The sequence below is a fragment of the Styela clava genome, chromosome 1, assembly GCF_964204865.1.
Source record: "Styela clava chromosome 1, kaStyClav1.hap1.2, whole genome shotgun sequence".
Taxonomy (NCBI): Eukaryota; Metazoa; Chordata; class Ascidiacea; order Stolidobranchia; family Styelidae; genus Styela; species Styela clava.
The window spans coordinates 22,418,625-22,442,853 of record NC_135250.1 but is presented as its reverse complement, the minus strand read 5'-3'; the positions used below and the strand labels follow the sequence as shown (position 1 = coordinate 22,442,853).

Here is a 24,229-nt window from a genome sequence, read left to right as displayed (position 1 = left end):
ATTCTTTTCTTTCAAGAAACTATTTAATTTCCTTCTTTAATATTAGTGGCGAGGCATATTTTGCAAAACATCCCCAATCAATCTCAACTTGGTCCTTATATTAACAAGAACTGTATTGTTGAACACTAACTGACCATATAGATTGTTTTTCTAAATTTTTGTTGTTTTTAGACTTGGTAATGTTTTTTTTTGTTGCGAAATGAAATTATGTGATTCGATTATTCACCGTAAAGTTTTCTGTTTATTTTATATTTGGCAGCACTGTTTTCATTCCGTCAAGCGTGACTGGCTACTTGTTCCTAATTTTGCGAACCTGGTTCTCATCCACATTTCAGTGTAAGTCGCTTAGTCTACCGGTGCTATTATTGAATCTTAATGCTCATATATTTGGGTATTGCTCTCTTGTTTGGTAATTTTATTAATATGCACATTAGGAGAGTTGTGGATATGTACTTGGAAATGTTATAAAAACAGTTAGCATGCATAGAATGGTACTAAAGGTTGCTTCTCGCAATTTTCTTATGTACCTTCATGAATTCTTTACAGGTTTGATATTTTAAATAGCATTTCCCATAATGTAGCAAAGAAATAAAAAATACAAATAACTTTGGAACGATAAAACAAAACATGATTTACTTGGAAATGTTATAAAGACAGTTAGCATGCATAGAAATAAACCATCTGGTACTTAAGGTTGCTTTCCGCAATTTTCTCATGTACCTTCATGAATTCTTTACATGTTTGATATTTTAAATAACATTTTTCATAATGTAGCAAAGGAATTAAAATACAAATAACTTTGGAACAAAAAAACAAAACATGATTTTATTAATATGCATACTAGAAAAGTTGTGTATATGTACTTGGAAATGTTATAAAAACAGTTAGCATGCATAGAAAAAAAAAAACATCTGGTACTAAAGGTTGCTTCTCGCAATTTTCTTATGTACCTTCATGAATTCTCTACATGTTTGATATTTTAAATAACATTTCTCATAATGTAGCAAAGAAATGAAAAATACAATAACTTTGAAACAAAAAATCAACATGATTTTATTCATATGCATATATATTAGGAGAGTTGTGTATATGTATTTGGAAATGTTATTGAAACAGTTAGCATGCATAGAAATAAACCATCTGGTACTAAAGGTTGCTTCTTGCAATTTTCTTATGTACCTTCATGAATTCTTTACATGTTTGATATTTTAAATAACATTTCTCATAATGTAGCAAAGAAATAAAAAATACAATAATTTTGGAACAAAACAAAAAAACATGATTTACTTGGAAACGTTATAAAAACAGTTAGCATGCTTAGAAATAAACCATCTGGAACTAAAGGTTGCTTTCCGCAATTTTCTTATGTACCTTCATAAATTCTTTACATGTTTGATATTTTAAATAACATTTCTCATAATGTAGCAAAGAAATCAAAAATACAAATTACTTTGGAACAGAAAAATAAAAGTGACAGCCTTGTTTAACGTTGCTGGCCTTCAAAGATTTCTAGGTGATATACCTATCGAAATATCTTTTACTGGCAGTTCGAAATTAAGGGGATAGCTTACTTGCTATATATACAAACATAGTATTGAGCATTATAACAGCGAATGCCCCATTGGTACTGTAACATTGAAGGCCATACTGATAACTTGAATGGTATAAAAATTCCTATTCGTTTCGTTGTAATAGATGATTTAAAGCAATTATCATTTCCTCTACTTTAAACCCAAAAGGTCCTTTCGCACTGATATATTCTAAGCAACCGTTGTAGATGATTGCCATACGATCCGGAATCGTACCATATTGCTTCGTTGCTTCATTTTCTATTCCATCCAACACCAAAGGGCACGAAAGGTAGTCTTTAAGAATTTCTGCGGCAGACTGCCGATCATGAAGACTTTTATGAAGAAAAATGTGGTGCCTGAGAAAATATACAAAACGTAATACTTTTTAGTACGATCTTATTTGGAGTCGAAATTATCAATTCATGGAAGTCGAATTTCTGAAGACCTATATGGTTTGTGGCTCCACTTGGAGTTTAATGACTTGAACCTAACGCTGTTTCTTACTTCACTTACTTCATGTCCTTGAAATGCCAATTACTGTCCGTGGCATGAGCTTCTTGAATATATATCACAACAAAATCAACTTTTGAACGATATTCCTCCATAAGAGTAGGGAGACGCTCAATCCCTTTCAGAAATGGGGGTCAGGTGCATGATCCAAATATGAGAACGAGAGGTCGTCCTGGGTTACTGAAATCAAGAATTCTAAACACAAACATAAATCATACCATCAAGGAAAATTTATTTTTATAGAATAAGCTTACAACAATGAAATCATGTATTATAGTTTGTGAAATTACACTTCTTGTACTCAATAAAAAATATCAATTTAGTATTGAAGGTTATACAACTTCTCTCAATTTTGAAGTAACGCCCATTTCGTTCTGAACAAGGTTTGGTACAAGCAATTGTTGATATATATTAACGACGTACAAATTTAATACTATTTTTGAAAGGGCCATAAGATTTCAACATGAGAATGCCTAACACTTTTACAATCGTTCATTCAATAGAAGCTATCTCAAATATGCAACTATTTGATAAAAAAAATTCATTCCATCTGACCTGCGTTTTTTCAAAGTTTTTTGATCATAAACTGTGGAATTTGGTGCCCTCAGCCCAATTACCGCACTTCTAAAAATATCTTGATAATATTTTCTCCCGATATGTCGAAGTGATCCCAATGTACTGAAATGTAAAATATCGTAAAACAAAATTGGTCATACAACGCGTTGAACGGATTCAATACTTTCTCATTCATGGAAATGATCTAAAATTAAAAAAATATCAATTTTACTCATATTTGAGTAATGCATATGTCAAGAAAAACTAAGAGTTCATGATGCCAACAACGGAAGTAAGGACAAAGGACTTCGAAATAGAAATTGACAAATGTTTGTTTTATGGAATGCTGTATATATAATTAATTAGTTGCAACTATTTAAAATAGAAGTAGATTAATTACACTTAATCATTGAGCTGGCGTATTGACGAAAAGTTTTTTGAATGCTGTTTATTGAAGGAATTTCTGAGCACAGGTCGAAAATGCGATAGCGTAACTCACAATTTAGGAACATTTTCGAGCGTTGGTTCCATTCCATGCCTGCTAGACATGAACTCTGTAAAATATGAAGTACAGGGTGTTCATGAAGTTTCAAAAGTTTAAAATTACATAGGAAGTTTATCGATACCATACATAGTCTGTTTCCTTACATGTGGATTGAAGGTAGTAAAAATAATTTGAATTGAACGAACACTTCTATTACATAGGACAGGGTGGTCCAAACCCAGGCCCGCGGGCCCCATACGGCCCGCAAATTCAGTATCTATGGCCCGCGTCGCATTTGCGCGAGGGTAAACAAAAAATCGCATTTGGTGTTGTTTCGTCATGAAAATCTTTTGACCTATTGTTACAACACAAATGTTACTGAATTAACTAGTGTTATGGCTAGTTGAGGCAACGAACGAAGTTGAATAATGTGTTTCGCTAGTCTAAATTGTTAACTGGCTTTCTATTATTTTGGCCGTGAATATATGCTAACAAAATGGGCTTTATAAAAAACTAAAAATCAAATCTATTAGCCTAGGTTGGCTATGCCTGATAACTAAATAATAATGTAATGACCGAACGATATATATAATTCCCGCCGCGTCTTTTTTTGCAACCAGCCCAAACAGAAACACAATTTTTTTTGCCTATATGTCAGAAAATTTAGTATATATTTACCATTCTGTATTTCAAATTTGGCAAAATTCGGTAATCAATCAATCTGCAGCTAATTGTAAGTTATTTTGTAAGCATGAGTTCGAAAGGAAAGCTGACCAATTCAAACAGACTTTTGACTAGATGTGGGAGGGAAAATACCACAGTACTAATATGTCTGCAAGTTTTGCGGTGACAATTTAAAACCTCATTTTTTCCTGATGGCACTTTCTCCGTAATGAAGTGTTTGAAATCTTGCACTAAATGTAGATATAGTAAGATTTCTGTATGTTTCAGTGAGTTTTTTTTGTGGTTTTTGCATGCTTTAGCTTCATAAATGACAAATAATGATCAACGTGTTCAGACAATAAAGGACAACCTTGGACCACCCTGACATAGGTTATTATGAGAGATTTGCGCTACCACCATTATTTCGATGTAAGTCAATTTTTAATGATTAATGAATTCTATCTGTGCCAAACCAGGTTTAAAATCAAAACTATCGATCAAGTTTACATCGTATTTGGTATATTTGATACGATTGATTTCTGAATACAAATTACCTATAGCTGCAGGAGAGCAGTTAGTTATCAAAGACTAGTATTCCCACGGTACGGCTTAATCTTCTTTAGGCACTTAAATTCTTTGTTAAACTAGCCCGTGTACACTCTGTAAGGAGTGATGCTAATAGGCTTTGAGTTGGGGTTAGAAGACCTTTCTCATGTAATACCATCATATAGTTAGCCAAATGCTGATTGATTTACAGAACAACATAGTTCATACTTACTTAAGATACTTATGCCGAATAAACGAAGAACATCTCCAATCGCTACCGTTAAAATAACTACAAGACAATACTCGACGACATTTTTGAAAACTCGTAAGGGGAATGAATCAAGCAGACTGCGCACACTTCTCATTGCTAAAATCACTAAGAATATTTTCGGACGTTCTAATTGTGATCTGCGAACAGCAAATAATCGTTATGCTAGCGACCAAAACAGTGTATTTGACCATTTACCGTTGGAGAATTGGTTTGAATAACACTTTTCCTTGGTGAATTAATGTCGGGAAATGAATCTCTAGCCTGAAATATATATTACCAAAAGCATAAAGACAGGAAGGATGTGCATCAGTTTCAAAGCAAAAAAGCAAGTTTTATTGCGTTGAGCGGCGCAAACATGGTGTTTATAGCAAAACAAGTTTCGAATCTTAAGTGAAAATTGACTTCTAAATTTTAGTTCACCATATTTCTATAACCTCACTTTTAGGGTTACTGCTCGGAGAACAAAAAATCTCTATTCGAATTACCTATACGATAACTGCACAAAGACAATTTATATGAACATTTCAAAACTAAAATTGTATTTGTTAAAATGATATAGGGTAAGTATGATTTTAAGCCTGCTAATAAAAATATTCAAATTTGGAAATCTGCTGACTCAAATATTAAAATTCTTCCATACTGATCTGCATTAGTAACGCAATTATTGTTCCAAATTTTGTGTTTTCAAACTCAACTATATGCGATAGGGCGTCAAAATACAAATGGGCAAATATAATCAATAACAAGAATTTAAAACATGCTATGAACATGCGAAAATCGAGGTCAAAGACAGCTCTGACGTAACTCCCGCAATGCACACTAAATAAATAAATCAATGCTCAAACATATTTATCTCGAAGGTCAGATACCTAATCACAGTACTGGCACTGATTTTGCGAAACCAACACAAAGAACGACAGTGACACAGCAAGTCAAGCTCTGTGGATTAAAATTTGAAATAAAACAGCGAAACTCTGGATATCTAATCCCAGAGGTAATTTGAAAATAAGTACTAATTGCCTTCACGAACTATTCCAATATTCAGATTGATTAAATCATCAGTCATGTAGTAAAAAAGCTTTTTTTACTGATTACAAGGTTCAAAATATTGTGATTCGGAAATGCTTTAACCTAGATATCCCGATCGAATAGAATCCCGTTTGAAACACTCATTCCTATTACTGTGATGGTTCATAACTTGACATCCTCACTTCCTAATTCAAATCCTTGTGGTCCTTTGCAACTAACGTACAAACATTGAGGTTTTATTGACTGAGTTTGAATGCTTGATTGTATTTCACACCAAAATTTTTGAAACCATTTTATACTATAAAGGTAGACGTGTAATCCTTCCTTAGCCACGGACACATCTAACTAAAATAGTCACGAAGTTGCCACGAATGCGCACACATATTTGATCTGATGGATTGAAGAAGAACTTTCGTTTTTTGTAGATGGAATTTGAGCTTTTGGGTTATTGACCAAAATAATTTTCATTGCTTCCAATTTTGTTCAATAATCGAGAGTATTATTGGTTATTTTATGTCTGTAGCCAGTATAACGTAAAATTTTTTTATGACTTTTATAGCCCCTTTCCGTTAAACTTGAGTTTTTCAATATGCTTGCTCACAGAATAATTCATTTTTTGTATGTGAAATACGAGACTTAGTAAAAACACTTTGATGCGTAGGCTACCGGTACTGTTATTCGACCTTCATACGCATAGTCAATAGTCAAGTTTATTTTTTCCAACCAGTAAAATAATGAATGATACAAAAAATAAGCAAAAATTCAAAAACATAATTTTACTGGGGAAGGGAAACCGTGGGGAACCAAAGTTGGTTATCTAGCAGCGGCACCCAAGATTCAACTATCTAATTAACATATAATTTTAGTAGATCAATATAGCATAGTATAGTTTAGCCGTAAATATATACTAATACGGTTTAACGAGAAATCGTCATGACACTAGGGTGTATCTGAGAGCCACGCAATACATCAGATAGTAATTAGGGGTATTCTCCGTTTCGTAGCTTACAGGCATTGAATAAAAGCGTGTTATGGGGAAATATACGGGAATTTGTAGTGGCTCAGTTATCACAACCAAATTATGATAATCATCTAGTTGTAGTGGACTGGACAACGGGAGACAATGAAGAAAGAACAGGTATAAATGACATAAATCTATTGAAGCAGATGTTTAACATGCGCACAGTACCGTACCGGTACCGGTACTCGAATATGAAATACCGTACGGTACCGGTAACGTGATGAATAATATTCTATCGTCTGTACAGACGCACTGGACTGCACAATATAACAAAAAAGAAACAATGTGACTAGGTGTTGAAGTGTCATTTCAAGTGTGTAATAAAAAAAGTTACTTTTAACATGACAAATGCTGAGATTTGCAATATATCTGTATATATATAATACAAAGTTCATAGCTACTGAACTACAACAATGAGTTGACCCATATCTAGTTCATGTTAAGGGGAGTGGGAATCAAATGAAACGAGTATATTTCGGTAAATCTGGCAATAAGATTGGCATGTTGTAAAATAAAATGAATAAACACAAATATTGGTAAAAATTTGTTGGAAAATGAACCATCAGAAGTACATACTAATATTATGGACCGAGTTATTAGCTCATATTATGTTGAATTGATTTCAGGGTTTGGAAAGACCTCAAGGAATATAAATTAACTATTGTCATCATTCGAGATACTTGGACCAAAAAAATTTTTTCATCTTCATTTTAAACAGAGGATAAGACATGCTTCGCATTTCACCAGGTACAGCATTCCACATAATCGCACCTGTGTATTTGAGTGATTTTTGTGTCTTTGAGTAGGTTTGGCGTGGTACAAAGTAGAATGACATTGCAGATGATCTAGTATTGTGATCGTGAACACTACTCTGCTTTACAAAGTATTTAGAAAATGCCTGTGGAAGGCAACAAATATGGTATTGATGCATTAATTTAAATATTTCTAGTTTGTAGATATCATCAAGTTTGAGTACGCCAGTTTTATGGTACATGGTATTCATGTTAACACGAGTGGACGGTCCATATAGGATTTTAATGGCTCTATTCTGTAAAACGTTTATAGCTCTTAAGGTCGCTTCAGTGGCAGATCCCCAGGCAGCAATTGCATATTGAATGTAAGTCTGGAAAAGTGAATAATATACCACTTTGAGTGTACTCCGGTCTGTATAGTGTTGAAGTTTGCTTAGTATACCTACTGAGCGTGAAAGTTTTTTATGTAACTCTTTGACATGCAGATCCCACCGTAAACGGTGATCAATGTTCAATCCAAGATATTTATACGAGGGAACAGATTCAAGTTCAGTTTCATTCATTTTGATTATCAGAGGTGTTTTCTGATCGTTGCTAGGACTAGGACGTATGTGGACTACTTTAGATTTTTCTATATTGATAGTTAGCTTATTACAGAGCATCCAATCATAGACCTTTTTTTAATTCTAGGTTGAAGCAATTTTGAAGATTAGTCGATGATTTGGAACTACCTAGGAGACCAGTATCATCCGCCAACAATTTTGTCAACAAATTCGAACATCGTGAGATGTCGTTTATAAATACGAGGAATAATAAAGGGCCAAGTGAAGAGCCTTGGATCACACCGGAGTCAATAGGAAGAACCTCCGAACGATTATTTTCGACTTCCACATATTGGAATCGGCCATGTAGGTAATCTTTTAAAAGAGAATTAGCACAACCTCGCACACCGTAATGATGAAGTTTGTGTAAGAGTATGTTATGACTTACGGTATCGAAAGCTTTTTTCAAATCTAAGAAAGCACAGCAAACATGATCTCCCTTTTCATATTTGTCATAAATATATTTAATTAGATCAATAATTGCATGACTTGTCGAATGATTTGTCTGAAATCCGAATTGGAATTTATTAATTAGTTTGTTTTTTTTCGAAAAATTCAGTTAATCTACAGTACAAAAGTTTTTCGAAGACAATTGCCAAACATGATAAGACAGATATAGGTCGGTAATTAGATGGGTTAGTTTTATCGCCGGATTTGTACAATGGAATAACTCTGGCAAGTTTCAGTGCAGATGGAAATATACCTATCCTTATAGACGTATTAAAAAAATGCGCAATAACTGGCGAGATTATGTCAGCAATTTTCTTCAAGAAATGTGAACAAATATCATAAGCACCGGCAGCATATAGTTGAGTATTGCTCTCTTGTTTGGTAATTTTATTAATATGCACATTAGGAGAATTGCGTATATATTTGTACTTGAAAATGTTATAAAAACAGTTAGCATGCATAGAAATAAACCATCTGGTACTAAAGGTTGCTTACCGCAATTTTCTTATGTACCTTCATAAATTCTTTACATGTTTGATATTTTAAATAACATTTTTCATAATGTAGCAAAGAAATCAAAAATACAAATAACTTTGGAACGAAAAAAAACATGGTTTTATTAATATGCACATTAGGAGAGTTGTGTATATGTACTTGGAAATGTTATAAAAACAGTTAGCATGCATAGAAATGAACCATCTGGTACCAAAGGTTGCTTTCCGCATGTTTCTTATGTACCTTCATGAATTCTTTACATGTTTGATATTTTAAATAACATTTTTTATAATATAGCAAAAAAATCAAAAATACAAATAACTTTGGAACAAAACAAAAAAAATGATGATTTTGACAATAGGACAGCCTTGTTTAACGTTGCTGGCTTTCAAAGATTTCTAGATGATATACCTATTGAAATATCTTTTACTGGCAGTTCGAAAATAAGGGGGTAGCTTACTTGCTATATATACAAACATGGTATTGAGCATTATAATAGCGAATGCCCCATTGGTACTGCAACATTGAAGGCCATACTGATAACTTGAGTGGTATAAAAATTCTTATTCACTTCGTTGTAATATGTGATTTAAAGCAATTAGCATTTCTTCTACTTTAAACCCAAAAGGTCCTTTTGCACTGATATATTCTAAGCAACCGTTGTAGATGATTGCCATTCGATCCGGATCCGTACCATAATGCTTCGTTGCTTCATTTTCTATTCCATCCAACACCAAAGGGCACGAAAAGTAGTCTTTAAGAATTTCTGCGGCAGACTGACGATCATGAAGACTTTTATGAAGGAAAATGTGGTGCCTGAGAAAAATTACAAAACGTAATGCTTTTTGGAACCATCGGATTCGGAGTCGAAATTATCAATTCATGGATATCGGAATTTTTTGAAGACCTATATGGTATGTGGCTCCACTTGGAGTTTAATGACTTGGACCTAACGCTGTTTCTTACTTCCCTTACTTCATGTCTTTTAAATGCCAATGACTGTCCGTCGCATGTGCTTCTTGAGTGTATATCACAACAAAATCAACTTTTGAACAATATTCCTCCATAAGAGTAGGGAGACGCTCAACCCCTTTCAGAAATGGGGGTCAGGTACATGATCCAAATACGAGAACAAGAGGGCGTCCTGGGTTACTGAAATCTAGAATTCTAAAACAAATATAGGCTACATCAAAGAAAATTTGTTTTTACAGAATAAGCTTACATCAACGAGATAAACCTTCGAAACTATAAAAAAAAAACGAAATTACGCTACTAAACAAAATGAGTGTTTAAATCCAACCGTTGATATATAACCAAATATATATAAAAAAAAACTTTTTTTGAAGAAACGAAATCTTTCCGGTACGGAATTCTCCCAATTGGGTGATGTGATGGCCATACGATTTTAACATGAGATGTCTATTAGTTTTACAGTCGTTCATTTATGTATAAATAGCAGCCATACCGAATATGCAATTAATTTTTAAAAAAAATTCTTAAATATATCTGACCTGCGTTTTTTCAAGGTTTTTTGATAATAAACTGTGGAATTTGGTGCCTTAAGTCCGATTACCGCACTTCTGAAAATATCTTGATAATATTTTTTTCCGATATGTCGAAGTGATCCCAATGTACTGAAATATAGAACAACATAAAACAAAGTTGGTCACACAACGCGTTGCATGGATTTATTACTTTTCTCAATCATGAAAATGAGTTAAAATTAGAAATCAACAATTTCACTCATATTTGGCAAAGTATGAGACAAGAGTAATGCATATGTCTAGAATAAATAGGAGCCAATGATTCCAACAACGCGAGTAGGGACGTAAGACTTCTAATTAGAAACTGTCAAATTTTTGTTTTATGTAATGCTGTATAATTAATTAGTTGCAACTATTTAAAATCGAAGTAGATTAATTACAACATTAGAAAGCTTGCGTATTGACAATGATGTTAGTTGAAGTAATTTCTGAGCACAAGTCAAAAATGCCGGTAGCCCTTATCGTAACAATAACTCACAATTTAGGAACATTTTCAAGCGTTGGTTCCATTCCATGCTTGCTAGACATTAACTCTGTAGAATATGAAGTACAGGGTGTTCATGAAATTTTAAAAGTTTAAAATTACAAAGGGAATTTATCGATACCATTCATAGACTGTTTTCCCTACATGTGGATTGAAGGAAGTAAAAATAATTTGAATAATGTGATTGACTAGTCTAAATTGTTAACTGGCTTTCTATTATTTTGGTCGGGAATATATGCTAACGAAATAGGTTTCATAGACAACTAAAAATCGAATCTATCAGCCTAAGTTGGCTTTGCTAGATAACTAAATAATAATGCAATGGCCGAACGATATTATTCCTGCCGGGTGTCCAATCTGCAGTTATTTGTAAGTTATTTTGTAAACATAAGTTTGAAAGGAAAGCTGACCAATTCAAACAGATTTTTGACTGGATGTGGGAGGGAAAATATCACAATGCTCGCTTAATATGTCTGCAAGTTGTGTCGGTGACAATCTAAATTCTAAAACGTCTAATTTTCCTGATGGCACTTTCTCCGTAATGAGTTTGAAATCTTACACTAAATGTAGATATAGTACAATTTTTGCACGTTTTCGTGAGTTTGAGTTTTTGCATGTTTTATCTTGATAAATGACAAATAATTATTAATGTGTTCGAACCAGTTGTTCCCAAACTTTTCGAAAAAAATCCATGACGCAACCTTTGCAATGTATTTAATGATTCCTGGCCTTGTGCACTAAAACAGAACATTAAAATATCACAGCAAAAAAACAATGCGTTGTATAGTGAAACTATCAAAAGAATATGAAGCGCAACTCCAATGACAGGTGTGACATCTAGTCTGTTTCGATATTTGGAAAACGTGCAGAAGGGCAGCGTCACCTATATAGCTCTTTAGTTAGTACACTTGTGGTGGCATGAATTGAACTCTCTCTGTGATAACACATGCTCATAGCTCTGTGACATCACAATGGGTCAGCGTGATCGAAACAGAAAGTTAAGAATCAGTGTCTCCAGCGGTGATTGCAAAGCAGCAAAGGACTACAAATGTGTCTTTGCAAATTCAGGCACTTGATTTTTGTATTATCAAGCTCTTAGCCATATTACAGATTTTTTCGCGGACCCAAGTTTGGGAACCACTGGTTTGGACAATAAAAGACAACCTCGGACCACCCTGACATAGGTTATTATGAGAGATTTGCGCTACCACCATTATTTCGATGTAAGTCAATTTTTAATGATTAATGAATTGTATCTGTGCCAAACCATGTTTAAAATCAAAACTATTGACCAAGTTTACATCGTATTTGGTATATTTGATACGATTGATTTCTGAATACAATTTGTTTAGCTGCAGGCGAGTAGTTGGATACGGCATAATTCTCTTTAGGTACTTGAATTGTTTGTTGAACTAACTCGTGTACACTCTGTAAGAAGTAGTGCTAATAGGCAATGAGTTGGGGTTGAAAGGCCTTTCTCATGTAATGTCATCATATAGTTAGCCAAATGCTAGATGATTTACAGAACAACATAATTCATACCTACTTAAGATACTTATGCCGAATAAACGAAGAATATCTCCAATTGCTACCAATATAACAACTACAAGACAATACTCGGCGACATTTTTGAAAACTCGTAACGGGAATGAATCAAGCAGACTGCGCACACTTCTCATTGCCAAAATGTCTAAGAATATTTCCGGACCTTCTAATTGTAATCTGCGAATAGCAAATAATCGTTATTCTAGAGACTAAAACAGAGTATTATACCATTAGAGAATTGGTTGTATTATCACTTCTTCTTGTTAAATAAATGTCGGGAAATTAATTTTAGCCTGAAATGTACATTACCAAGCTAGTTTAGCATAAAGTATAGCCTATAGGTGTGCATCAGTTTCAACGCAAAAAAGCAAGTAGCCTATTACGCTAAAAATTTTAAATCGTTTTAACATTGCTACATGCTATAATATTGCTATTCTATTTTTACTCTGAGTCCTTAACTCGGTGTATTTGAATAGATCGTATATCTTCTTTGAAAGAAGGATAAAAAACTTTTTATAATATATATGAGGGAGTTTCAACATCCGTCAATAGAACGAGAAGAAAGTAATTTATCATAGAGTCTTTCGAAACAAGATCGCTATTAAATTTCGCCATGCCAGATGATCCTTTACCTATAAAGACGAAATGCTATTGTGCAAATATTAAATACTATATAGAATTTTAATGTTGCTGTAGCTGTTACCCACTCACTGAGAAGGTTGTAAACTTGCCTTCGTAGGTAAAAGTTGAGATGAATATTTTTGGTGTTGCAATGTTTGTGGCAACCATGGCATGAAAAAATCTCTATTCGAATTACTCATACGACAACTGCCCAAAGACAATAAATATGAACATTTTAAAACTAAAATTGTACTTGTTAAACTGATATATATTCGCCAAGTAAGATTTTAAGCCTGCTAACAAAAAATTTGGAAATCTGCTGACTAACATATTCGGGGCTCCCGAAGTATGCGAACCAAGATGGCGGACATCGGAATGTAATATGTGTACTAGGTTAGGGTTAGGCCATAATTTTAGGTATAAATACTACGAGAGGCTCTTGGCTAGTCGTCGAACTGATAATAGGACTAAAATAAGGAAAATTGGAAAAAAATTATCGCCTAACCCTAACAACCTGTTACCCATGTTACGTTCCGATGTCCAAAAATTCTTTTATAACGCTTTGCATTAGAAACGCGATCATTGTCCAAATTTTGTGGTTTTACGACTATAGGCGATAGGGCGTCAGAATACAAATGGCAAATGTAATCAATGACAAGAATTTTAAACATACCATGAACATGCGAAAATCAAGGCCAAAGACAGCCGTGACGTCACTCTCACGATGCACGCTTAAACAATAAATCAACGCTGAAACATATTTGTCTCGAAGGTCAAATACCTAACCACAGTACTGTCACTGATATTGCAAAACCAGCGAGAATGATGACAGTGAAACAGCAAGTCAAGCTTTGTGGACTAAAAATTGAAATAAAACGGCGAAATTCTGGATATCGGATTTCATAGGAGAGCCACCGTGAACTGGTTTTTCCAAATAAATTAAAATAAGGCAGCGAAATTCTGGATATCATATGACACAGAGGTAATTTGATAATGAGTAATTGCATTCTAGAACTATTTCCATATTCAGATACTGAAAAGTTTCAACTTAATTGAATCATCGGTCATGAAGGAAGAAAAGCATTTTTTACTGATTACAAAATCCAAAATATTGTAACTCAGAAATACTTAGATATCCCGATCGAATAAAACTACATTTGAAACACTTATTCCTATTACCGTGATGGTTCATAACTTGACATCCTCATTTCCTAATTCGAATCCTTGTTGTACTTTGAAACTAACATACAAACATTGAGTTTCAATAGACTGAGTCTGAGAGCTTGATTGCTTTCTCCAACAAAATTGTGGAACTACTTCAGACCATACACAGGTACACGTAGCCATGGGCCCATCTAAAATAGTCAAGCCGCAAAGATGTAACGAATGCGCACACATATTTGATCCGATTAACCTGTAAAAGAATTTTCGTTTTTTGTAGATGGAATTTGTGCTACATTAGTACATCACTTCCAACGATAAACTTTTCCAATTTTTTGTGAAGTTCAATCTTCATATTTACAGTTTCATGATCTTGTTTATCTTTTCTCCTATCTGGTTAAGACATCGACTTCTATACTGCGATAAACATATGGAAAAAATGACGTAACGAGCCTCACAGTTCTTAAGTTCAACATCCGCTGTATTACTTGAGATTAACTTTGCTGTACCATTTACTTCGTTTCAAATTTATACGAGAAAATTTGATGTTCCCAATACAGGATGCCTCATCGTCGAAACGACTGCCGATACAACAATCATTGCACTTGTTGCCGTGATTTGCGCTGTTGTCATCCAAGTTACATTGGTTACCTTATTTCTCATACCATTTGTGTCATACCATAATGACAGAAGTCACAAACACCAAAACAAATGCCAGCGTCGAATACCCGCGAATTTCAAGGAATTCCTCAACTGTTACAACACGAGCAATAGCGTACAATTGTGTTCTATTGAATTCGGGTGATAAAATTGGATTAGAAATGAAATGATGATCACTTGTTTAGGAAATTATATAAAGAATGTGAATAAATGTGACTGCCGTACAAAAAACTGATTGAAGAAAAGGTGTCATCAAACAGTTAGAATAAGATTTACATATTTATATCGGGGTAGAGGAAAGCCTATATAATACGGCCTAATCATATGGATAACCACATCCTCTCGTCGGGTGTGGGAACAGTTAGGCTGTTAGTTGTATTTAGATGCATGGAATTGGCAGTAAATGGCCGCCGATCAAGATAGTGGAGGAAGCCGTAACAGACCAGGAGTCCAGCAATCCTCTGGAACATAACTTAACTCGCATTGGATTCGAACCCACGCAGGGTAATCACACATGCGGCATCGAGCGTATAACGCTGAGCGCGATACGTCGAGCCTGCTGAGGTAGTCAGTCATTCAAGCCAAAACAGTCCTGGTCTAACGAGTCTGATTATGTAAGTTTATTGTCATAGATTTTAACAATGGAAACAATCGCAATAAATATAAACAAGATATATATATCGTTTCACATATTTCATTATCCAAGTAAAATGATTGAGCATTAGAAAGCGTCTCAGTGGGAATAGCAGATTTAACGATAATATTTAAACACTCAACATTACGAACTCTTTTGGAGGCTAAAGAAAAATCGTCGTTATGTGAAATGAACGAAAGTTCAGGCATATATATGAGGTTTTTAATTTGGTTTCGCCAGCGAGAAACAAATGAAAAATATTCGTGTTGGTATTACATTGTTATTGTCCACCATCACTCTTCGCAGCCGTAATCTTTACTCTTGTTTATCTTGATTTAGACTAAAACAGTGTTTCCCAACCCCGAGGCATTGGATTAGATTACATGAATAAACGTGACTTTCGTGCCCTGAGTAATTTAACCACAAATTGTCAAAGTAATGCTATCACCGTACACGCGCATGTCGCAGATGACCTTAAGGGTCTTTCGAGACATGCCGAATAATTCCCGCGTTTAATGAAATTCAAAATGACATTGTCAGGTTGAGTGAGCTGAATACCAAAAATGTTCATGCGATACGGAAGCAGCAGCTAAGCTTCAAAAAAGGTTAGGATTGTAGACAATCTACGCTTGGTCATACTGTTGATGGCTGCAGGTCATGTGAATTTAAATTAGAAAAAAAAGAATGTAAATGAGAGTCGCTTCTAAAACTGTTAAGGACCGTGTAGTAGGAGTTCCTTTGTATCTGATGTATTTTCCCAAATATTGTTCAGTTATTTAGTGTTATTTTAATACGTAATTATCGATGTATTATAAACTATATATATTATAACTGTGTGTGTGCGAGTCAAAGTGCGAAAGATCCTCAAAAATCTAGACAAACGGAAACAATGTTTTTATGCGTAGCGAGGGAGGAATAAAGTAATCCTACATAAGCATATGGAGGTGTGAAACGAAAAAAATTGGAAAACACTGTGTTAAGGCATCTGTGCAATATAAGGATTTACTGTCTACTCATGACATTTTTCTGATATTGAAATTTCAAAATATATTTATTGTTCCAATGCTAGATTAAGCGATTTGATTGAATTAAATCAATTTCAGTAGTATTAGTTTAATCTGAGTCATTAAGTAGTCCAATATGGCGAAGTTCATGGTTGTATTACTTTCCCTCACTTCATTGGGTATGCTCGCTTCTTGTGACATACCCAATGTTTTCGAGTTTTGTACTGCTCTCATGTCCGACAAACAAAACTCTTGCAGTAAGGCAACATGTCAAGGAAGGCCAGGCAAGAGAGGACCAGTTGGCCCCAAAGGAAACAAAGGTGTGAAGGGTGACACAGGCGCAACAGGGACATCGGTAGCACTTGAAGCAAGAGTAAAACAACTAGAAGGTCGCATTTATCTTGGTGTACTTTTGAATTAGGAAAATAAATTTCGTTTCTATAAATCTGTGTTTAGTAAAAGAATTTACCTAATTTTTAATATTTATTGAAATAATAAGAAACTGTATTTATTAGACACATGTTAAAATTGCATTATCGGAACTGCCATTTGTAGAAGTGAGATACAAAACACAAATTGAACCGGTTTATGAAAAAAAACGAAAAACAGTTAAACACATTATTGCATATTTTTTGAATTAGTCTTTTCTATTGCAACTATGTAATCTGTTTTACAGATACAATTGCCATGATGAAGAAAGTCTTCACACCGAATCAGAAACGTAACAATTCATATATATATATATATATATATAAATTCTAGCTATTTTCAGTGAACTATGTTATAAAAACGACTATACTAAATCGTGAGCAAAACGTGATAGACAAATATATCTGCCGGAATTTAGAAAATAGGTTTAAGATAACCATAAAAATCGAGGTCAATATTTTGAAAAAATTTTCATCTATAAATATGTTTTCGAGATAACCACTTACAAGTTCCGTAAACAACCCTATAATAAAATGTTCCGGATTTTTTTAAAGCTCAAGTTCATCAAAGCATTTATTTTTTTTTCGAGATGCAAAATTTGTTGAGATGCAAAAATGTTTGAAATTAAAAACTAAAATTCATTACATCAAATTACTGACAATCGGAGTATTAATACAAATTCCTAAATGATCTGATAATCGAGTAATACATCAAATGTTCCCCACAGTTGAATTTTGCGCAATGGGCATGAAGTCCAGAGACATTGCGGATGCAGATATTTCAACCTCTTCCGATTGGGAAAGTTTTCATCATGGACAATATGGAAGATTAGATGAACAGCCTGCATCAAACCCAACTTCATATGGATCATGGATTTCTCGAAAACGTGAGTTTTAAAGTTTCCAATCTTCTGAGTGAAATGCTGTTATTATCCTGTCTTAATATCGTCAAAATGGGTATCGATGCAGTGTTTTTTTTAATAGAAGAGATCAATGCTCAAATATATGGGACACGAAAACCAAAATGAAGTAGCCTAGTACGGGTATCAAATTTTTTACACTACCGGCACTGAATTTCGCAACTTCGACTGACCACGAGATCGCCACGATAGCGAACGCGGAACCGCACACACACGCAATGTTTTTTTTCGATGGCGTCATCACACAAAAATTCATATTGAAAAGCGATAGAGCCCACAGGAATTTTGGTAATGAATAAAAGTAACAACAACATTCACTGACCACTGATATTTCAGAGCAAATGGTTCAGTAGTTGAAGAAAAAAGCGATTTTTACAACAAGAAAACGATTACTAAAAACAATAACACAAGAGAGCAACGCTCAAATATATGGACACGTGGACCAAAGCGAAGCAGTCCTTATATTCGAAAATAAAAAATAAAAAATCTCACACCAATTTATACTAATTGTTAAATCATGTTTTTGTTTTTTAAACGCTGGGTTAAAATTTTGGCGCACCAGGCGTGTGTGTACCAGTATGGAGGTAACTAATTTTGTTTGCCTACTTTACATCAAGTTGTGTACAGGGACTGAAATCTATGGACAGGGGGTATATTCACTCGGCTAACACAAACAGTCCCCGAACTCGTAATAGAACTAAAATATGGAAAATAGGAATAAAACTATGGCCCAACCCTAACCTGTTAGACATACTACGGGAGTACTAAAATATTAGTTTTTGATTGAACTCTTTTGTTCCAGCCCGAATCGGAGATTGGATTCAAATCGATTTAGGAATGCCTAAAGCGGTGTCTGGAGTTGTAACACAAGGTAGACCAACAAGTTATGATCAATGGGTGACTTCGTATAAAATCAAGTGCGGAAATTTTACAAATAGTTTCCAAACCATCATGGAAAATAATCAAGAGAAGGTAGGCACACTTTGTTGTAAGTTTAAATATTTAATTTTGTATTTAACGTTGTATTTAATATACTTTACCAGGTATTTCAAGGAAATAATGACCGAAATACTAAAGTCACAAATATATTTCCCAATCCAGTGGTTTGCCGCTACGTGCGACTCTATCCACAGCGTTGGCATGTACATTTAAGCATGAGAATGGAAATACTTCGTGGAGAATGCTACGATTTCTATTGAGAAATCAGTCAAGATTTTGATTTGAATTTGAATTAAAGAGAAACAAAACCAAAGTGTGAATTTTGTTATTCCAATACTCTATGGACAACTTTTTTTATCTTGACTTGTTGTGATGTCATGGGCACTGCTAGATGAACACTACACTGAAAAGTCACACACTTTTATAGCGTAAGTGGATGACGTCAGCGAAACACAGCTTAATACGAGATAATCGCAGCGGACTCAAGAGAGAAGGACAACCATGCGGATTTGTAGAAGCGAGGAGTAATTACGAGAAAACAATTATGACACCATAATTCCAAATCTTGTTAGTGTGGAAAAGCGACGAATCGACGAAATTGTCTTATGAAACACTAATTCCCCTAATAATACTTATTAGAAACAAGGTTAGACACAAAGACGCTTGATTATAGGCTATACGCTATGTTTAGGCTTACCATACGTCCGATATTTGGACAGAGAATATGCGCATGAACTCTCGATGACAATATGGTCAATAAAGACAGCCGGGATAGCTTTAAATGTAGGACTATGTAGTAAAATCGGAAAATGTAAAGTTACAAAATCACAGCTAAGGGGACGTTGTCTTTGGAGGCGTCCCGCTTTGAAGTCACAAAAATATGGTAACCCCAGCTATGTTAACCATTTAAACCAAGGGTCGAAAATTACTCTTTGGGAGCTCTTTCAGATTGTGTCTCTCATCGAGCTTTCTCGATGTTTCTCGAATCAAGTACAGTATATGATGATTGATCATGAATCATAAAATAGAAAGCAAGTTTTCAACATTTGCATCTAATAATGCCAACATTATCAATTTATAAACTTGTTATTGGACTGTATAAAATATTTTATATGGATAAAAAAGAAGTTCAAAGTTCGGAAGTGGGATTTGAAACCGGTGAAGCTTTCATATATTAAGAATGAAATTCTTATGTTTTTCATTGGCTTGATAACAAAAGGTAAATTTGCTGAGGTGAAAAGTGCTTGAATACTAGGGAATGGCCGTTTTCGAGAAAAAAAAAAATTTTTTTTTTTTACAAATCACAAATCTTTTTATTTGTTGGATTTTGACAGATTGGTCCGAAACATATTTTTTTTTATCCAAGTAAAATGATTGAACATTAGAATGCGTCTTATTGGAAATAGCAGATTTATCGATAATATTTGAACACTCAACATCACGAACTCTTTTGAAGGCTAAAGAAAAATTGTTGTTAGGCGAGATGAACGAAAGTTCAGGCATAAGAGGTTTATAATTTGGTTTCGCCAGTGAGAAACAGCTGAAAAATATTTGTAAAAAAAACAACAAAATAAATGTGAAGAAAATGATCAGAAAATATATTGTTAGACTTTTTTCAAAGAAAATGATTGCGTGATTAATTGGTAGGTCAAGTGTTGGATCCGAGGCCTAGGATTAGATTATCTGAATAAACGAGACCTTTGTGCCCTTAGTAATTTAACCACAAATTGCCACAGTGATGCTATCACCGTACACGCGCATGTCGAGAGTATTTCGAGACATGACGAATAATTCCCAAGTGTAATGGAATTCAAAATCACATTGTCAGGTTAAATGAGCTCAATACCAAAAATGGTCATGCAATACTAAAGCAGAGAGGTGAGGAATGCGGACAATCTACGCCTGGTCATACTGTTGATGGCTGCAAGACATGTGAATGTAAATTCGAAAGACGAATGTAAATGAGAGTCGCTCCTAAAGCTGTTGAGGCAACGTTTCCCAGCCGTGGAGGAGTTTCTTTGTATCTGGTGTATTTTACAAATATTGTTCAGTTACTTAGTATTATTATATTCAATACGTAATTATCGATATATAATAAGCTATTGTGTGTGGGCGAGTCGAAGTGCAAAGGAAAATTTAGACAAACGAAAACAATGTTTTTATGCGTAGTGAGGGATGAATAGTGTAATCCCAAATATGTATATGGAGGTATGTAACGAAAAAGTTTGGGAAACACTGTGTTAAGGCAGCGATGCATTATAAGAATTTATCGTGTACCGTGTTTACCATGAAATTTTTCTGATATTGAAATTTCAAAATATATTTATTGTTCCAATGCTATATTAGGGGGTTTAGTTGATATCGATTTCGATAGTAATAGTTTAATTCGCTTCATTAATCCAATATGGGTAAGTTCGTGGTTGTGTTACTATCCCTCACTTCAGTGGGTATGCTCGCCTCCTGTGACATACCCAATGTTTTTGAGTTTTGCACTGCTCTCATGTCTGACAAACAAAACTCTTGCAATACGGCAACATGTCAAGGAAGGCCAGGCAAGAGAGGCCCAGTTGGCTCTCAAGGAAACAAAGGTGCGAAAGGTGACACTGGCGCAACAGGGACATCGGAAGCACTTGAAGCAAGAGTAAAACAATTAGAAGGTAAAAATTGAATTCACCTCGGCGTACTTTTAAATTAAGAAAAATTGGTAACTTTGTTTCTATGTATCTGACGTTAGTAAAAGCATTTGCCAAATAGGAATGAGTTTTTCTAAGTATTAAAATAATAATAAACTGTATTTATTAGACATCTGCTAAAATTGCATTATCTGAATTGCCATTTGTTGAAGTGAGATACAGATAGAACAGTATATGCACAATAAAACAGAGCAACGAAAAATAATTAAACCCATTTTCGCATATTTTTTCTGATTATTGTAAAAAAACGTTTTTAAAAATGATAAACTTGAATTAGTCTTTTCTATTGCAACTATGTAACCTGTTTTACAGATACAATTATCATGATGAAGAAAGTCTTCACACCGAATAAGAAACGTAAGAATTGTATTATATAAATTCTGGCTATTTTCGGCGGATTATATTTATAAAATTGACTAAGCCAAGTCGTGAGCAAAACATTATAGACGAAGATAGCTGCCGGAATTCGCAAACTGAGTTGAACAATAGCCATAAAAATTGAGTTCAATATTTTGAATAGACTATCCTCTATAAATATGATTTTGAGATGACCACTTACAAATTCCAAAAACAACACTAATGAAATAATCCATTTTTTCACAAATTGAAAAAAAAAAATCATCAAAGCATTTGAAGTCAAAATAATTGAAGTCAAATTACTGGCCAAATCACACAAATTCCTAAATGGTCTAATAATCGAGTAATACATCAAATGTTTCCCACAGTCGAATTTTGCGCAATGGGCATGAAGTCCAGAGACATTGCGGATGCGGATATCTCAACCTCTTCCGATTGGGAAAGTTTTCATCATGGACAATATGGAAGATTAGATGAACAGCCTGCATCAAACCCAAAATCATATGGAGCATGGATTTCTCGGAAACGTGAGTTTTTTCAATCTATTGAGTAAAATGATGCTATTACCATGTCTTGATATCGCCAGGTTATGCACTCCGTGGGTGTCAATGCAGCATTTTAATAATAGAAGCGAGTGATCTCCAAATATAGGGAACACGGAGGCCAAAACGAAGTAGCCCTTAGTACGAGTATAGAATCTTTTACAGTACCGGCACCGTGTTTCGCGACTCCGACTGACCACCAGATTGCTACGATTTCTAACGCGGAACCGCCACAAACGCAATTTTTAATTTTGATGGCGTCATCATACAAAAAATCCAAATTAGAACTCGAATCCGATAGAGCCCACAGGAATTTTGGAACTAAATAAAAGTAACTGCTTTTGTGCGACAACAACAATCACTAACCACTGAACTTTCATACCAAGTGGTCCAGTAGTTAAAGATGAAAGTGATTTTTTTCACAACAACAAAATGAATACTAAAATCATCAACAACATAGTAACGAAACGATATATAGGTCCTCGTCGTGTCAAATAATAAAAAATATTAGGTAAAATATATACCAATATTTTTTCCGGATCATTTATAAAAGTATTACTTGAGATGTAGAAGAAAGTCTCGCACCAGTTTATACTAATTGTTGAATCATGTTTTTTTCTTTCAAACGCTGGGTTTAAATTTCGGCGCTCCAGAACTGTGTGTACCAGTATGGAGGTAACCAATTTTGTTTGCCTACTTTACATCAAGTTGTGTAAAGGGACTGATTATTATGGGCAGGGGGTGTATTTACTTGGCTGATACAAACGGTCCCCGAACTCGTAATAGAACTTAAATACGGTAAATCGAAATATAATTATGGCCTAACCCTAACCTGGTACACATACTACGGGAGTACCAAAATTTTATTTTTTGATTGATCTTTTTTGTTTTAGCTCAAATCGGAGACTGGATTCAAATCGATTTAAGAATGCCTAATGCGGTTTCCGGAGTTGTAACACAAGGTAGACCAGCAAGTTATGATCAATGGGTGACTGCGTATAAAATCAAGTGCGGAAATTCTACAAACTGTTTCCAAACTATCATGGAAAATGATCAAGAGAAGGTAGGCACACTTTGTTGTAGGTTTGAACATTCAATTCTTTATTTAACGTGGTATTTAATGTACTTTACCAGGTATTTCAAGGAAATAATGACCGAAATACTAAAGTCACCAATATATTTCCCAATCCACTGGTTTGCCGCTACGTGCGACTCTATCCACAGCGTTGGTACGGACATTTGAGCATGAGAATGGAAATACTTCGTGGAGAATGCTATGATTTCTACTGAGGAATCAATCAAAATTTTGAGTTGAATTTGATATTGAATTGAAATGAAACAAAAATGTGAGTTTCTCTTATTAGAAATTTGTTGTTTCATTACTCTATGGCCAACTTCTGATCTTTTTCTGACTTGTTGTGATGTCATGGGTACTTCTAGATAACCACTAGACTGAAATGTCACAAACTTTTATATCGTAAAAGAAAAACCACAGTGAAACACAGCTCAATACAAGACAATCGCATTGGACTCAAGAGAGAAAGAATTACGAGAAACCAAAAAAGGCATCATGGTTCCAAACCTAGTTAGTGTGAAAAAGCGATGATTCGATGAAATTGTCTTATGAAACAGACTTTGATAATAGGCTATACGTTTTGTTAACCAAACCTAATCCTCCCGGTCTGACGCATGCGCGACGTTTCAGACGTTTTGCAATGCTGTGTGTATATCATGAGGTCTGGAATGTT

General features: G+C 34.4%; 3 protein-coding genes across 5 annotated transcripts; 1 reads left to right on the top strand and 2 right to left on the bottom strand.

Annotated features, from left to right (window-relative positions):
• Positions 1-883: 883 nt before the first annotated feature.
• LOC120347377 (type I iodothyronine deiodinase-like) lies at positions 884-5,256 on the bottom strand. Of its 3 annotated transcripts, none has more exons than XM_078115020.1 (5): positions 4,562-5,256; positions 3,037-3,190; positions 2,637-2,759; positions 2,085-2,276; positions 884-1,927 (listed from the first exon to the last, which is right to left on the bottom strand). In XM_078115020.1, exons 4-5 carry the CDS (start codon positions 2,174-2,176, stop codon positions 1,675-1,677), a joined length of 345 nt encoding a protein of 114 aa, XP_077971146.1. In that variant the 5' UTR covers positions 2,177-2,276; positions 2,637-2,759; positions 3,037-3,190; positions 4,562-5,256; the 3' UTR covers positions 884-1,674. The 3 variants fall into 3 exon arrangements, with proteins under 3 accessions (XP_077971146.1, XP_077971140.1, XP_077971142.1); XM_078115014.1 differs by having other exon boundaries at positions 3,136-3,190; XM_078115016.1 differs by lacking the exon at positions 4,562-5,256 and adding an exon at positions 4,338-4,521 and having other exon boundaries at positions 3,136-3,190.
• A 3,879-nt stretch (positions 5,257-9,135) lies between these two features.
• Positions 9,136-12,779, bottom strand: LOC120347387 (uncharacterized). Its single transcript, XM_039417317.2, has 4 exons — positions 12,524-12,779; positions 10,972-11,026; positions 10,461-10,583; positions 9,136-9,765 (listed from the first exon to the last, which is right to left on the bottom strand). Exons 1-4 carry the CDS (start codon positions 12,654-12,656, stop codon positions 9,513-9,515), a joined length of 564 nt encoding a protein of 187 aa, XP_039273251.2. The 5' UTR covers positions 12,657-12,779; the 3' UTR covers positions 9,136-9,512.
• Positions 12,780-16,652: 3,873 nt separating this feature from the next.
• Positions 16,653-24,125, top strand: LOC120325524 (EGF-like repeat and discoidin I-like domain-containing protein 3). The gene is made up of 11 exons (XM_078112967.1): positions 16,653-16,991; positions 17,279-17,323; positions 17,759-17,917; positions 18,753-18,922; positions 18,994-19,142; positions 20,718-20,827; positions 21,289-21,546; positions 21,895-21,939; positions 22,308-22,466; positions 23,375-23,544; positions 23,616-24,125. Exons 1-11 carry the CDS (start codon positions 16,739-16,741, stop codon positions 23,769-23,771), a joined length of 1,674 nt encoding a protein of 557 aa, XP_077969093.1. The 5' UTR covers positions 16,653-16,738; the 3' UTR covers positions 23,772-24,125.
• Positions 24,126-24,229: the final 104 nt, after the last annotated feature.